This window comes from Colobus angolensis, unplaced genomic scaffold (assembly GCF_000951035.1).
Source record: "Colobus angolensis palliatus isolate OR3802 unplaced genomic scaffold, Cang.pa_1.0 Scaffold113, whole genome shotgun sequence".
Classification (NCBI taxonomy): domain Eukaryota; kingdom Metazoa; phylum Chordata; class Mammalia; order Primates; family Cercopithecidae; genus Colobus; species Colobus angolensis.
Window position 1 is genome coordinate 413,645 of NW_012112364.1, and position 12,141 is coordinate 425,785.

The window sequence follows — 12,141 nt, forward strand, 5'->3', positions numbered from 1 at the left end:
CCTCGTGATCCGCCCGTCTCGGCCTCCCAAAGTGCTGGGATTACAGGCTTGAGCCACCGCGCCCGGCTGGGAATTTTTTTTTTTAGCCTCAGTGTTCTGTGAGTGGGAAACTGAGACTGAGGCTGGTGACCAGGTGACTGGGCACGTGTGATCACAGAGGGTGCTTTGTCATAGAAGGAAATGGCATGCCACTGCTAAAGGGACTGTATCACCAACACTGTGTGTGGGTATTTATTTATTTATTTATTTATTTAATTTTTTGAGACAGAGTTTGCTCTCGTTGCCCAAGCTGGAGTGCAAGAGTGCGATCTCAGCCCACTGCAACCTCTGCATCCCAGGTTCAAGCGATTCTCCTGCCTCAGCCTCCTAAGTAGCTGGGATGACAGGTGGACGCCACCATGCCTGGCTAATTTTTTGTATTTTTTGGAGAAACAGGGTTTCACTATGTTAGCCAGGCTGGTCTTCAACAACTGACCTTAGGTGATCCACCCATCTCGGCCTTCCAAGGTGCTGGGGTTACAGGTGTGAGCCACTGTACCAGGCCGTTTTTAAAAATTTTTTTTAAATAGAGGTAGGGTCTCACTATATTGCCCAGGCTGGTCTTGAACTCCTGGGCTCAAGTGATCTGCCAGCCTCAGCCTCCCAAAGTTCTGGGATTACATGTGTGAGCCACTACACCCGGCTTACTGTGCTTTTGTTGTTGTTGTTGTTGTTGTTTCAGTTTTTTTTTTTTTAGACGGAATTTCACTCTTGTCGTCCAGGCTGGAGTGCAGTTGTGCGACCTGAGCTCGCTGCAGCCTCCACCTCCTGGGTTCAAGCAATTCTCCTGCCTCAGCCTCCTGAGTAGCTGGGATTACAGGCGCCTGCTGTCATTCTCGGCTAATTTTTGTATTTTTAGTAGAGACGGGGTTTCACCAATGTTGGCCGGGCTGGTCTCGAACTCCTGACCTCAGGTGATCTGCCTGCCTTGGCCTCCCAAAGTTCTGGGATTACAGGTGTGAGCCACCACACCCAGCCTCCTGTGTGTTTTTAGATGGGAGTTTTCGCTCCTAGAAGCTCAGGGAAGATGAGATGATGGCACCAGAATAGAGCTCTCCCATCCCCAAGGGGAGGACTGGTTAAAAGTCAGAGTCCAACAAGCAATGCCCTGGCTGAGTGCTGGGCACATGACAGAAGCGGTGTTCTCCACAGAGCAGCTTCCGTGCCGGTCGGGGAACGCTGGAGTACCAAACTGCCTTTTTAGTCACTATGAAATTTTGTTTTTAGTTTCACACATTTTCCAAAATAACTAGTTCTCTTTCCTGTTTTGCAGAGGAGTTGTTTCCATGGTCATTTTGAAAATGACAGAAACCCAAGCTGGAGAATACCTACTTTTTATTCAGAGTGAAGCTACCAATTACACAATATTGTTTACAGTGAGTATGAGAAGTAAGTCCAGCCTGCTACTAGCATTCCAGCCTGGATTACCACAGTATTTCAAAGGAGTAGTTTAGAACCCGTTAGCTCGACCAGCTCCTCTAGACATATTCATGTTTCCCTCGATACCTCGTTGAATTGATTAGATTCCCGTCAACCCTCTGTAGAACCTATAGAGAACTGAGAATCACTGATGAATCACGGATGTGTGCTGTGGACTCTCAGAATGTGACTGCTGCTAAAAACACCTGGGACATCCTCTGTTCAGTAGCAGATGGCTGACAGGGAAGAAATGGAAAACATTTTCACCTTGGAATCAGAAGACCTCGGTTCTGATTCTGGTTCTGATACTACCACCTATGGCAGGTCACAATTTCTCTGAGCCCCAGTTCCCTTGTTGGTGAAATGAGGATAAAAACACATACCTCACAGGATTGGAAGGTCTCAGCATGATCCAATAGAACTTTCTGAGATGATGAAAATGATCTTTGTCTGCTCTTTCCAATACAGCAGCCACTGGCCACATGGGGCTGTTGAACACTTGAAATGTGGCTAAGGTGACTGAGGAACTAAAGTTTCCATTTTATTTAGTTTTAATTCATTAAAATTGGAATTTAAATAGCCCCATGCAGCTAGGGGCTACTGTGTTGGACAGCGCAGGCCCACACACATGCCAGACCATATGCAAACTGTAAGGAACAGTCCAAATACTCTTACCAAGGGAGGCAGCTGTGCGGTTGGCAGAGGCACCACCTGCGTGTGCTTTCTGGCTTCTCCTTGTTTCGTCCCCATCATGCACAGACTCAGTGCTATGCACACTGACTTGCTGCTTCACCTTCCATGACCAGGAAGGACTAAAGGTGGCTGCATTCATTCAGGTCCTCGTGCCTGTAGGGGCCAGTGCAGTGCTCCAAAAACCCTGGGTTAATATCACTTAAAATTAGGTTCCCTCCCACACATTGACATGACTTGCCAGGCTGCCCTCTTCCTTGTCAGTGACTCAAATGCACAAAGCATGTGTGTCCGGCCCACAGAGGTGCCCTGGGTCAGGAATAAGCACAACTGCCCTTTGCTGAGGATCTTCTGCCTGTAACATCTCAGATGCTCTCAGTGATCCTGCATGCATGCAGATGAGAAAACAAACCCTCTGAGAGGCGTGGTGGTGGGCACAGCTGCACCACACTGTGCTGGGTCTTGTGTGAAAGAAAGTGTGTGGGTCTTGCTGTCAAAGCTACTAACAGAAGAGAGCACTCAAGATTCCCAGAAGTGTCATCTTACTGGGGTTGGGGGTGGAGTAAGGTTCTAAAGTCAGCCTGTAAGGTATACATTAGCTAAAGTCAAAATTACTCAAAATTTGTTCTGGAAAGTCCTTTAATTACTCTGAAAATGATAGCACCAGAGCCCTACAAGCTCCGAAGCCAACAATCACCTTTTGTTGCTCTTTGATGTTGGTCTTATTCCCTGCCCCCTTTCTAGTCCCTCACCGCCTCTGTGGGACAGTCAATACGTGCCCCAGGTTGGATAAAGCGAGGACATTTCTTGCTCTCCCTCTCTTCCTCTTTCTCTTTTTCTCTCCTTTTTAAATTTTCTTGCCAACTATAAATAGTTGTATAAGGTAAGTGGGCATCTGCTGTGTCTCTGTTATACTCAGGGTATATTCCTTTCACTTAAGATTTACAGTGTAAAAATGTAACAACAATTATTCAAGCAAATTATAACTTATTTTTAGCATTCTGCAAGGTGGTGGGGTCCAAAAAAATAGGTGGGAGAGACGTGGCAACAGTCAGTGTGAAAAAGAGGAAAGGGTTCAGTCAACCACAAGCTCAGTATTAACCACCAGCAGGGCATGGTTGCCAAAAAAAGTAAATTTGAACCTTGGCAGTGTTCATGAAATATAACGTCTACATTCAGGAAATTAATGGAAGATTATTCATTTCAGTTCTACTTTTTTTTTTTAGATGAATACTGACAAAATGGAGCAACCAGGATAGTGGAAAATTTGGAATTCTTTAAATTAGGAGCAGTTGAAGGAATTGGGAATGTGTAGTATATAGAAGGAAATCTTTTGAGGACACGATAAGATTGACTGCAGTGTAATACAGAGGAAATTCTTTTAGGATTTGGGTCAGGAAACCTGAGCTAACTAGTTAAAGTACCTTGTATGGTAATTATCTCCTTTGATCTCAGTTTCTGATTTTAAATATTTGAAGGATTTTCATATGGAATCAAAGCTAGACTTTTAAAAAGTTGCTCTAGAGGGTAGGATAAGAACAAGTTGTTAGAAATTACAGGGAGAGATCGAGACCATCCTGGCTAACATGGTGAAACCCCGTCTCTACTAAAAATACAAAAAATTAGCCAGGCATGGTGGTGGGCGCCTGTAGTCCCAGCTACTTGGGAGGCTGAGGCAGGAGAATCGCTTGAACCCGGGAGGCAGAGCTTGCAGTGAGCTGAGATCTGGCCACTGCACTCCAGCCTGGGCGACAGAGCGAGACTCTATCTCAACAACAACAAAAAAAAATTACAGGGAGAAAAAGTAAAAATCACCACAAGATGGGAAAAGTTACTTGCAGTTCACAATCAACAAAGGATTAATCGTCATAATATGTAAAATCAATAAGATAAACAATCTCTGTAAGTCAATAAGAAAAACAAAGCAAAATGAAAGCCTAGTAGAGAAATGAACAAAGGACATGAGTCCGCATTTCATTTCTGGAATGTGAAACCTAAACGGTCAAGAAACATGTGATAAACTTAGGCACGTTAAAGTTGTAAAGAGTATATTTGAGCAGAAAGCAATTCATGAATCAGGCAGTGCCAGATGGTAAGCAGGAGGGGATTCAAGGGTAAGACTTCTTTCTATAAAGTGTTCCTGGAGGCAAGACAAAAAAAAGATTTGATTGGTTAAGGAAGGGCAGTCCCTCGTTTGGTCAGTCTGCAGTTCCTCATTGATTAAGCTAAGTGGCATTTTGCTGCTCATATTGAATTGGGTTTGTTTTTTGCTTTTTGTTGTTGTTGTTTTTGTAGAGACGGGGTTTCGGCATGTTACCTAGGCTGGTCTCGAACTCCTGGCTTAAGCGATCCTCCCGCCTCACCCTCCCTAAGTGCTGGGATTACAGGCATGAGCCACCGTGCCCGGCCTTTATTCTTTCCCTTGTTTTTTTTTTTTAAGTTGGGTTTTGATTTGTTTACATAGGAACTGAAGCTATTAGAGCTGTCTCAGCCTAATGGCCTTCCAAATAATTATTTTAACACATGTTAAATTAATAATGGATAAATTAAATTAAGACCACAATGAAATACCATTTTATATCTGCTAGATTGTTGAAAATTAAGAAGTCTTGGTAAGTATACAAAGCAATAGGTGCTCTCATCTCCTGGTGTGTAACATAAATTAGTATAACCACTTTGGAAAACAAATGGTCATTATGTGTAAGGCTGAATGTGCTCATACCATGTAGACCAGCAGTTCTCCCCTTAGGTATGTTATTAAGGAAACTGTTATACACATGCCTCAGTACAAATGTGTGGAATGTTCAGAGCACATGGTTGATCATACAAAAAACTATGGCCGGGTGTGGTGGCTCATAGCTCTAATCCAAGCACTTTGGGAGGCTGAGGCAGGAAGATCACTTGAGCCTGGGAGGTTGAGGCTATAGTGAGCTGAGATTGCACCACTGCACTCCAGCTTGGGTGACAGAGACCCTGTCTCACACACACACACAGAAGGAAACAACCCAAATGTCTACTGCAAGAAAAGGAGAAAACAATGATGTATATACCAATAGAATATGATGTAGCAGTAAAAAAAAAATGAATAAAGTATAGCTACATGTAAAACCATGGATCAATGTTGAAAACATAAGGTTGGATGAAAAAATGAAGTTGTGGAAGCTGCATATTGATTGATAACACTATTTTGAAGCTCAAGAATGAAATAAATCAATATATCATTTAGCACCACATATTTATGTGGTATAACTACTTTGAAGAGTCCCCGAATAATAAACAAAATTCAAGATAAAGGCCATGTACAGTTGAGAGATGGGGAGAAGCACAAAAGTAGATCAAAAGGTATTAATATTCTAGTTATTAGGTGGATAGTGGCTCCGTGGGTATTTGTTCTTACTATGCTTTGAAATTTACACTTCAGAGCGGGCGCGGTGGCTCAAGCCTGTAATCCCAGTACTTTGGGAGGCCGAGACGGGTAGATCACGAGGTCAGGAGATCGAGACCATCCTGGCTAACACGATGAAACCCCATCTCTACTAAAAAATACAAAAAACTAGCCGGGAGAGCTGGCGGGCACCTGTAGTCCCAGCTACTCAGGAGGCTGAGGCAGGAGAATGGTGTGAACCTGGGAGGCGGAGCTTGCAGTGAGCTGAGATCCGGCCACTGCACTCCAGCCTGGGCGACAGAGCAAGACTCCGTCTCAAAAAAAAAAAAAAAAGAAATTTACACTTCATATATTCTTTCATATATATATATATATCAAACAATAAATAATATTTTCAAGCAAAATTTATTGTAAGGAGAGAGGCTGGAATTCAGTATAGGGAAACTTTCCTTAAAAAAAAAAAGTTTGTCAGAAATTAGAATGACCTGCCCTGGAAGGTCATGAACTCCAGTCCCTAGAAGAGTCAAAGTAGAAGTAGAAAGTTTATGTTGGAAATAGCTGGGAGTGAAGGATGGTGTGTGTGTATGTGTGTGTGTATGTGTGTGTGTGTGTGTGTGTTTATGTGTGTGTGTGGGATGGTGAGGCTGAACTAAACCTCTAAGTTCTGTTGCAATTCCAACTCCACCCTACCATGTTTCTTCTGCCTTTCTGAATCTTACTGTATTTCTGACTAGTTGCAGATCAAATTATAGGAAGAAAGTTGAGGTCTAAACTATGCATTAAACAAGGATTTAAGCCATATGTTATTGCTAATTTCCTTTTTCCTGTGCCTATCAATATTTGTATTTTCACATGGCTTCACTCGACTACTTTAGTTAGCTGTGGATTTGTGAAATACCCAGAAAAATTGGCCAAGAGGATAAATGTTAAAGTTGACACTGCAGCCAGAGCTAAATTTAATATAGTGGTTGGTTTTCTTTTGATGCCTTTAGTATTAAAAAAAGAAAAAAATGGTTGGTGGGGGTGCAGAAGACACTGCTATGGTATAAAATACGAACTTTTCTTAATGACATAGAATCCTTTTTTGAGGGGCTGCTAAAATAATTATTTTTAAAATAGTAAAATGTTAATAACTTATGATGCTTTAGATACCCTGCTTTACACATTAAGAAGACCTTACTTTAGAAAAATGGAAAACCAGGACGCCCTGGTCTGCATATCTGAGAGCGTTCCAGAGCCGATCGTGGAGTGGGTGCTTTGCGATTCACAGGGGGAAAGGTATGACACATCCGTGGTAGCGGCTATTCTCATAATTTCCTTTTGGCTTTTTTCTAATGTAGTTGATATCAAGCTGTATGTAAAATTTAATTTATGCTCATTGAAACAGGAAACTTTGGCTTCTTAAAGTTAAAAAATGACCAGTATAGGGCTGGGTGAAGTGGCTCACGCCTGTAATCCCAGCATTTTGGGAGGCCAAGGTGGGCAGATGACTTGAGGTCAGGAGTTTGAGACCAGCCTGGCCAACGTGGTGAAACCCCATCTCTACTAAAAATACAAAAAATTAACCGGGTGTGGTGGCAGACGCCTATAATACCAGCTACTCTGGAGGCTGAGGCAGGAAAATCTCTTGAACCTGGGAGGCAGAGGTTGCAGTGAGCCAAGATCATGCCATTGCACTCCAGCCTGGGCAACCAGAGCAAAACTCCGTCTCAAAAAAAAAAAAAAATTAAATAAATAAAATAAAATAAATAAATAATACAGAATGGCCAGTGTACAGGAAGGACAAGGATTTTTTTGGTAAGGGGCTTTTTGGAGCCCCTCAAATCAACTGCAGGACCCTTCCTGGGCATCACGGTACACAAGTAAAAGTCCCTCTACGTTCCAGGATTGTTGGCTCCCTGGGCATCTGGTTGGGGCAAAAAGAAAGATACTGATTTTAAAGTACAATTCTCTTATAAGTATGAAATTCTAGGCTGGGCACGGTGGCTCACGCCTGTAATCCCAGCACTTTGGGAGGCTGAGGCCGGAGGATCACGAGGTCAGGAGATCCAGACCATCCTGGCTAACCCGGTGAAACCCCATCTCTACTAAAAATACCAAAAAAATTAGTCACACGTGCTGGCGGGCGCCTGTGGTCCCAGCTACTCAGGAGGCTGAGTCAGGAGAATGGCGTGAACCCGGGAGGCGGAGCTTGCAGTGAGCTGAGATCGCACCACTGCCCTCCAGCCTGGGTGACAGAGTGAGACTCTGTCTCAAAAAAAAAAGAAAAAGGAAATTCTAGGTCGGGCGCGGTGGCTTAGCCTGTAATCCCAGCACTTTGGGAGGGCAAGGCAGGCAGATCACCTGAGGTTGGGAGTTCGAGACCAGCCTGACCAACATGGTGAAACTCCGTCTTTACTAAAAATACAAAAATTAGCCAGGCGTGGTGGCGGGCGTCTGTAATCCCAGCTACTCAAGAGGCCGAGGAAGGAGAATCGCTTGAACCTGGGAGGCGGAGGTTGCAGTGACCCGAGATCGCGCCTGGATCCAGTACTCCAGCCTGGATGACAGAGCGAGACTCCATCTCAAAAAAAAAAAAAAAAGAAAGAGAAATTCCTTGTGACTAAATGTTCAATTTGTGATTGTCCTGTTTGTTCTGGAAAGGCAGTCTAATACGATTGTTTAAAGATATAGAATCTAGAGCCAGATAGCCTGGTTTTGAACCCTAGTTTGTCTAGCAGCTGTGTGGCCTTGGACAAGTTACTTAACCTCTCTGTGCCTCATCAGAAGAATAGGGATGACAACAAGTGCTGGTAGGATTGCTATGATGAGTAAATGAATTGATATATGTAAAGCACATAAAACAGTGCCTAGCCGTTAGTAAGTATGGTATAAATGTTTACGTAGTTTTTCATATATGCCAAAGCTAAGTTCTCACAAAGTAAAAATCCCTGCAGTTTGAACTAATTAAAATTTACTAAACAACTTTTTTTTTTTTTCTTTTTAAATGGGACCAAACAGAAGGAGAAAAAGTACCAAATACTTTGTTCCAAAGTGGTACAAAAGTTCGCTTTCTGCTGAGGCAGGGAGAGGAGTTTTGTTCTGTTGAATACTTGGGAGTCTTGGCGGATTTCCCTTGCAGGTGACACCTCTGTTCCTGTGGGAACTCGGGTGACCTTTGAAACTTTAGCTTCCCCATCCCTTACTGCGTCCCCTTCAGTGCTGTGAAGAAAAGGATGCTTACCTTGCTAAACTTCATGAAAGCCCAATCATGCTTTTTCTCTTCTCTCTTTCTTCTCTTTTTTCCCTTGATCTTCTTTCTCATTTTTTTCCTTTCTTTCCCTGTCTTTAAACAACAGCAACAAAGAGATCACCAAACATGAACAATTTTAAACTGTTTTATTATGTAATTCTCCTTAGTGTTATTCTAATTCATTGAAATAATGAGTAACTAGCTAGCTCCCTTATGAGCTCTTAGCTGAAACCATAGATTTGGGCTTGTTTACCTTTTGACCTTTTGCTTACCATTTGACCCTTAAAACTGGCTCTAGAACTTTGTTCTCCTCTTGAGCATTCATTTGTAATTTTAAAACTTGTTTGGCCAAATGGTACTTATTTTCTAATTGCAGTTGTAAAGAAGAAAGTCCAGCTGTTGTTAAAAAGGAGGAGAAAGTGCTTCATGAATTATTTGGGACGGACATAAGGTGCTGTGCCAGAAATGAACTGGGCAGGGAGTGCACCAGGCTGTTCACAATAGGTAACTCTATAATATCACGTACTTTCATTTTCAGTGACTATTTCTTAGCAACGATCAGGGACTAACAGTAACTGCGTAGGTGATCATTCAACTCCAGGAATCCTGTCGTTCCTTTAGGCCCCAGTAAATGCAATATTATGGATTCTGTAAATGCTGATTTCTTCATAAAAGAGGAGAGTCAGTCTCTAAAAGCTTCTTTTATTAATGTGGTTAGTAATATTTGAGATGATGCTAAAGTCTTTGTTCAGAATGTTCAGGATATCCTTTGTGATAAGGCAATAATCACTTTCTTTTTTCTCACTTGGGATGTTTTCATCTCCTAGATCTAAATCAGACTCCTCAGAGCACATTGCCACAATTATTTCTTAAAGTGGGGGAACCCTTATGGATAAGGTGCAAAGCTGTTCATGTGAACCATGGATTCGGACTCACCTGGGAATTAGAAAACAAAGCACTCGAGGAGGTAATAGGACAAGTTTGGGTTCTGAAAATGCAGGAACAATTAACTAACAGTCCGGATTGAAAACATTAAATGCAAACTCTGTTTTATTAAAACCTAGGGCAGCTACTTTGAGATGAGTACCTATTCAACAAACAGAACTATGATACGGATTCTGTTTGCTTTTGTATCATCAGTGGCAAGAAACGACACCGGGTACTACACTTGTTCCTCTTCAAAGCATCCCAGTCAATCCGCTTTGGTTACCGTCGTAGGTAATGCAGGCTGCTCACACAATCTTTATTCCTATTTTTAGTTGCTTTAGTGTGGAATGTGAGGTATGCGGTACAAATTCTGATTTCAATCTAATGCTACTATCAAACACTAAGAAAGAAGCTGAGTTAGAATAGCTTTGCAAAGATAATCTGCCCACCCTCTTCCTTTTCCCGTGAAACCAAGCCCGCTTGAATACCACTGTGTTTGCACATAACACTTTGTAATATGACCATCTGTTTGTGTACTTTCATCCCCCAGTAGACTGTAAGTTTCCTAAGGACAAGGACAATTCATTCTATCCTTGTAGTTCCAGAACCTGACACAGAGCCTGACACAAAATAGAATATAAATACTGGTTCTAAGAACCAACTAGCCTCACTGTTAGGGCAGTGAGCACTGAGAGACAGTACAAGCCCTTAGATGCCCTGAAATTTTGGTGGGGTATGTAGGATCTGAAAATAACCACAATTCAATAATCTCAGATTAGGGTACAGCGTTCAGCCATAATGAAAATGCTAAGAAACACAGTGATGCTCTTAGCAGATTAATAAGGAAGTGTTCCATAAGGCAACCTCGTGAATATTAGTAGCCAGATTGCTCTTTTATCTGTGCCTTGAGTTTATTTTACTCTCTCTCATCAACGAGAGAGTGGTGCTGGCTGAGAGCAGGGGCTTCCAGACCCTAAGGAGACCCCTAGTGTGTACACGGGAGTGGGGGATCCTTTCAATCTTTGGAAATTGTCTGCAAAATCTGTAGGTTTATTTCTACATTTCTCTGGGAAGACAGTCAGTTATCTACATCCCATTCTTCTTGTTTCCTTCTTTCTTTTTTTAAACATTTCTTAACTTCGAAAGATGATGAGCTCAGGCTTAGAACTAGGGATAGGACTCCTGGGTTTTCACTCGGATTATCCAGCCTGACCTGCAGCATGCCAACACCTGAGCTTTCCTGTGTTAAACTGATGAATACAAGTTTATTTTATCTTCTCAATACATTTCCATATGAATATTATTAACTAATTCATAAATGCCTATTTTTTCTTACAGAAAAGGGATTTATAAATGCTACCAATTCAAGTGAAGATTATGAGATTGACCAATATGAAGAGTTTTGTTTTTCCGTCAGGTTTAAAGCCTACCCGCAAATCAGATGTACATGGACCTTCTCTCGAAAATCGTTTCCTTGTGAGCAAAAGGGTCTCGATGACGGATACAGGTGAGACCACAAAGGACTCTTAAGATATCATTTTTAGCATAATTCTCCTTGCTTGTTGCCCTTGAGAAGGACAGTTTTATACTTATGGAAGCAAATTCACTTATTATGAGTTTAACTATTATTGAGTTGAAACTGGAGATGAGAAAACATAAGCAGATGTGAGGATACAGTAGCAGTCTCACCATTGCTTTAGATAATATAACCTGCTGCATGAAAACAGAAAGAACCATATTAGTCTGGTCTAGTTTGACTCTGGTTCTCTGGCATTTTCTGAGTCACAAGGTAGTTACTTCCTGTTTGAGAGTGCAGTGTATAGTACACTGAGTCTCCCCTAAAACATTTGCAGATGATTGAGGAAGTAAAACTCCTTAAAAACAGAAAAACATTACTCATAGGTGTATTGATTTAAATTTTCAGAAAATACATGCAGAAATAGCCCAATAATAAGAGCTGAAGGAAAATGTTGTTTTCCTCGGGATTTGTATGAGAAACTATGCAAGATTCTTTTCTTAGGAAAAACAATTTTTCTTTTCTTTTTCTTTCTTTCTTTCTTTCTTTTTTTTTTTTTTGAGATGAGGTCTCACTCTGTCACCCAGGCTGTAGTGCATTGGTGCAATCTTGGCTCACTGCAACCTCCACCTCCCAGGCTCAAGTGATCCTCCCACCTCAGCCTCCCAAGCAGCTGGGACCACAGGTGCACACCACCACACCTGAGTAATTTTTTGTATTTTTGATAGAGACAGGGTTTTGCCGTGTTGCACAGGCTGGTCTCGGGCTCCTGAGCTCAGGAGATTCACCCTACCTGGGCCTCCCAAAGTGCTGGGATTACAGGCGTGAGCACTGCACCCAGCCAAAACGTTCTCTTGTGGGAGGAATTCTCCATTCCTTCTTTGGAAAACAAAAACAACCTTCCCCTGTATCTTCTTTTTTTTTTTTTTTTTT

General features: G+C 42.1%; 1 protein-coding gene across 2 annotated transcripts in view; it reads left to right on the top strand.

Moving 5' to 3' along the window:
• FLT3 (fms-related tyrosine kinase 3) overlaps positions 1 to 12,141 on the top strand; it is a 70,850-nt gene that overhangs the window by 20,324 nt on the left and 38,385 nt on the right. For both annotated transcript variants that reach the window (XM_011958289.1, XM_011958294.1), the window contains exons 3-8: positions 1,313 to 1,428; positions 6,682 to 6,811; positions 9,142 to 9,269; positions 9,593 to 9,732; positions 9,830 to 9,983; positions 11,031 to 11,199. In XM_011958289.1, the coding sequence (XP_011813679.1) occupies positions 1,313 to 1,428; positions 6,682 to 6,811; positions 9,142 to 9,269; positions 9,593 to 9,732; positions 9,830 to 9,983; positions 11,031 to 11,199 (837 nt within the window). The remainder of the gene's footprint in view (positions 1 to 1,312; positions 1,429 to 6,681; positions 6,812 to 9,141; positions 9,270 to 9,592; positions 9,733 to 9,829; positions 9,984 to 11,030; positions 11,200 to 12,141) is intronic.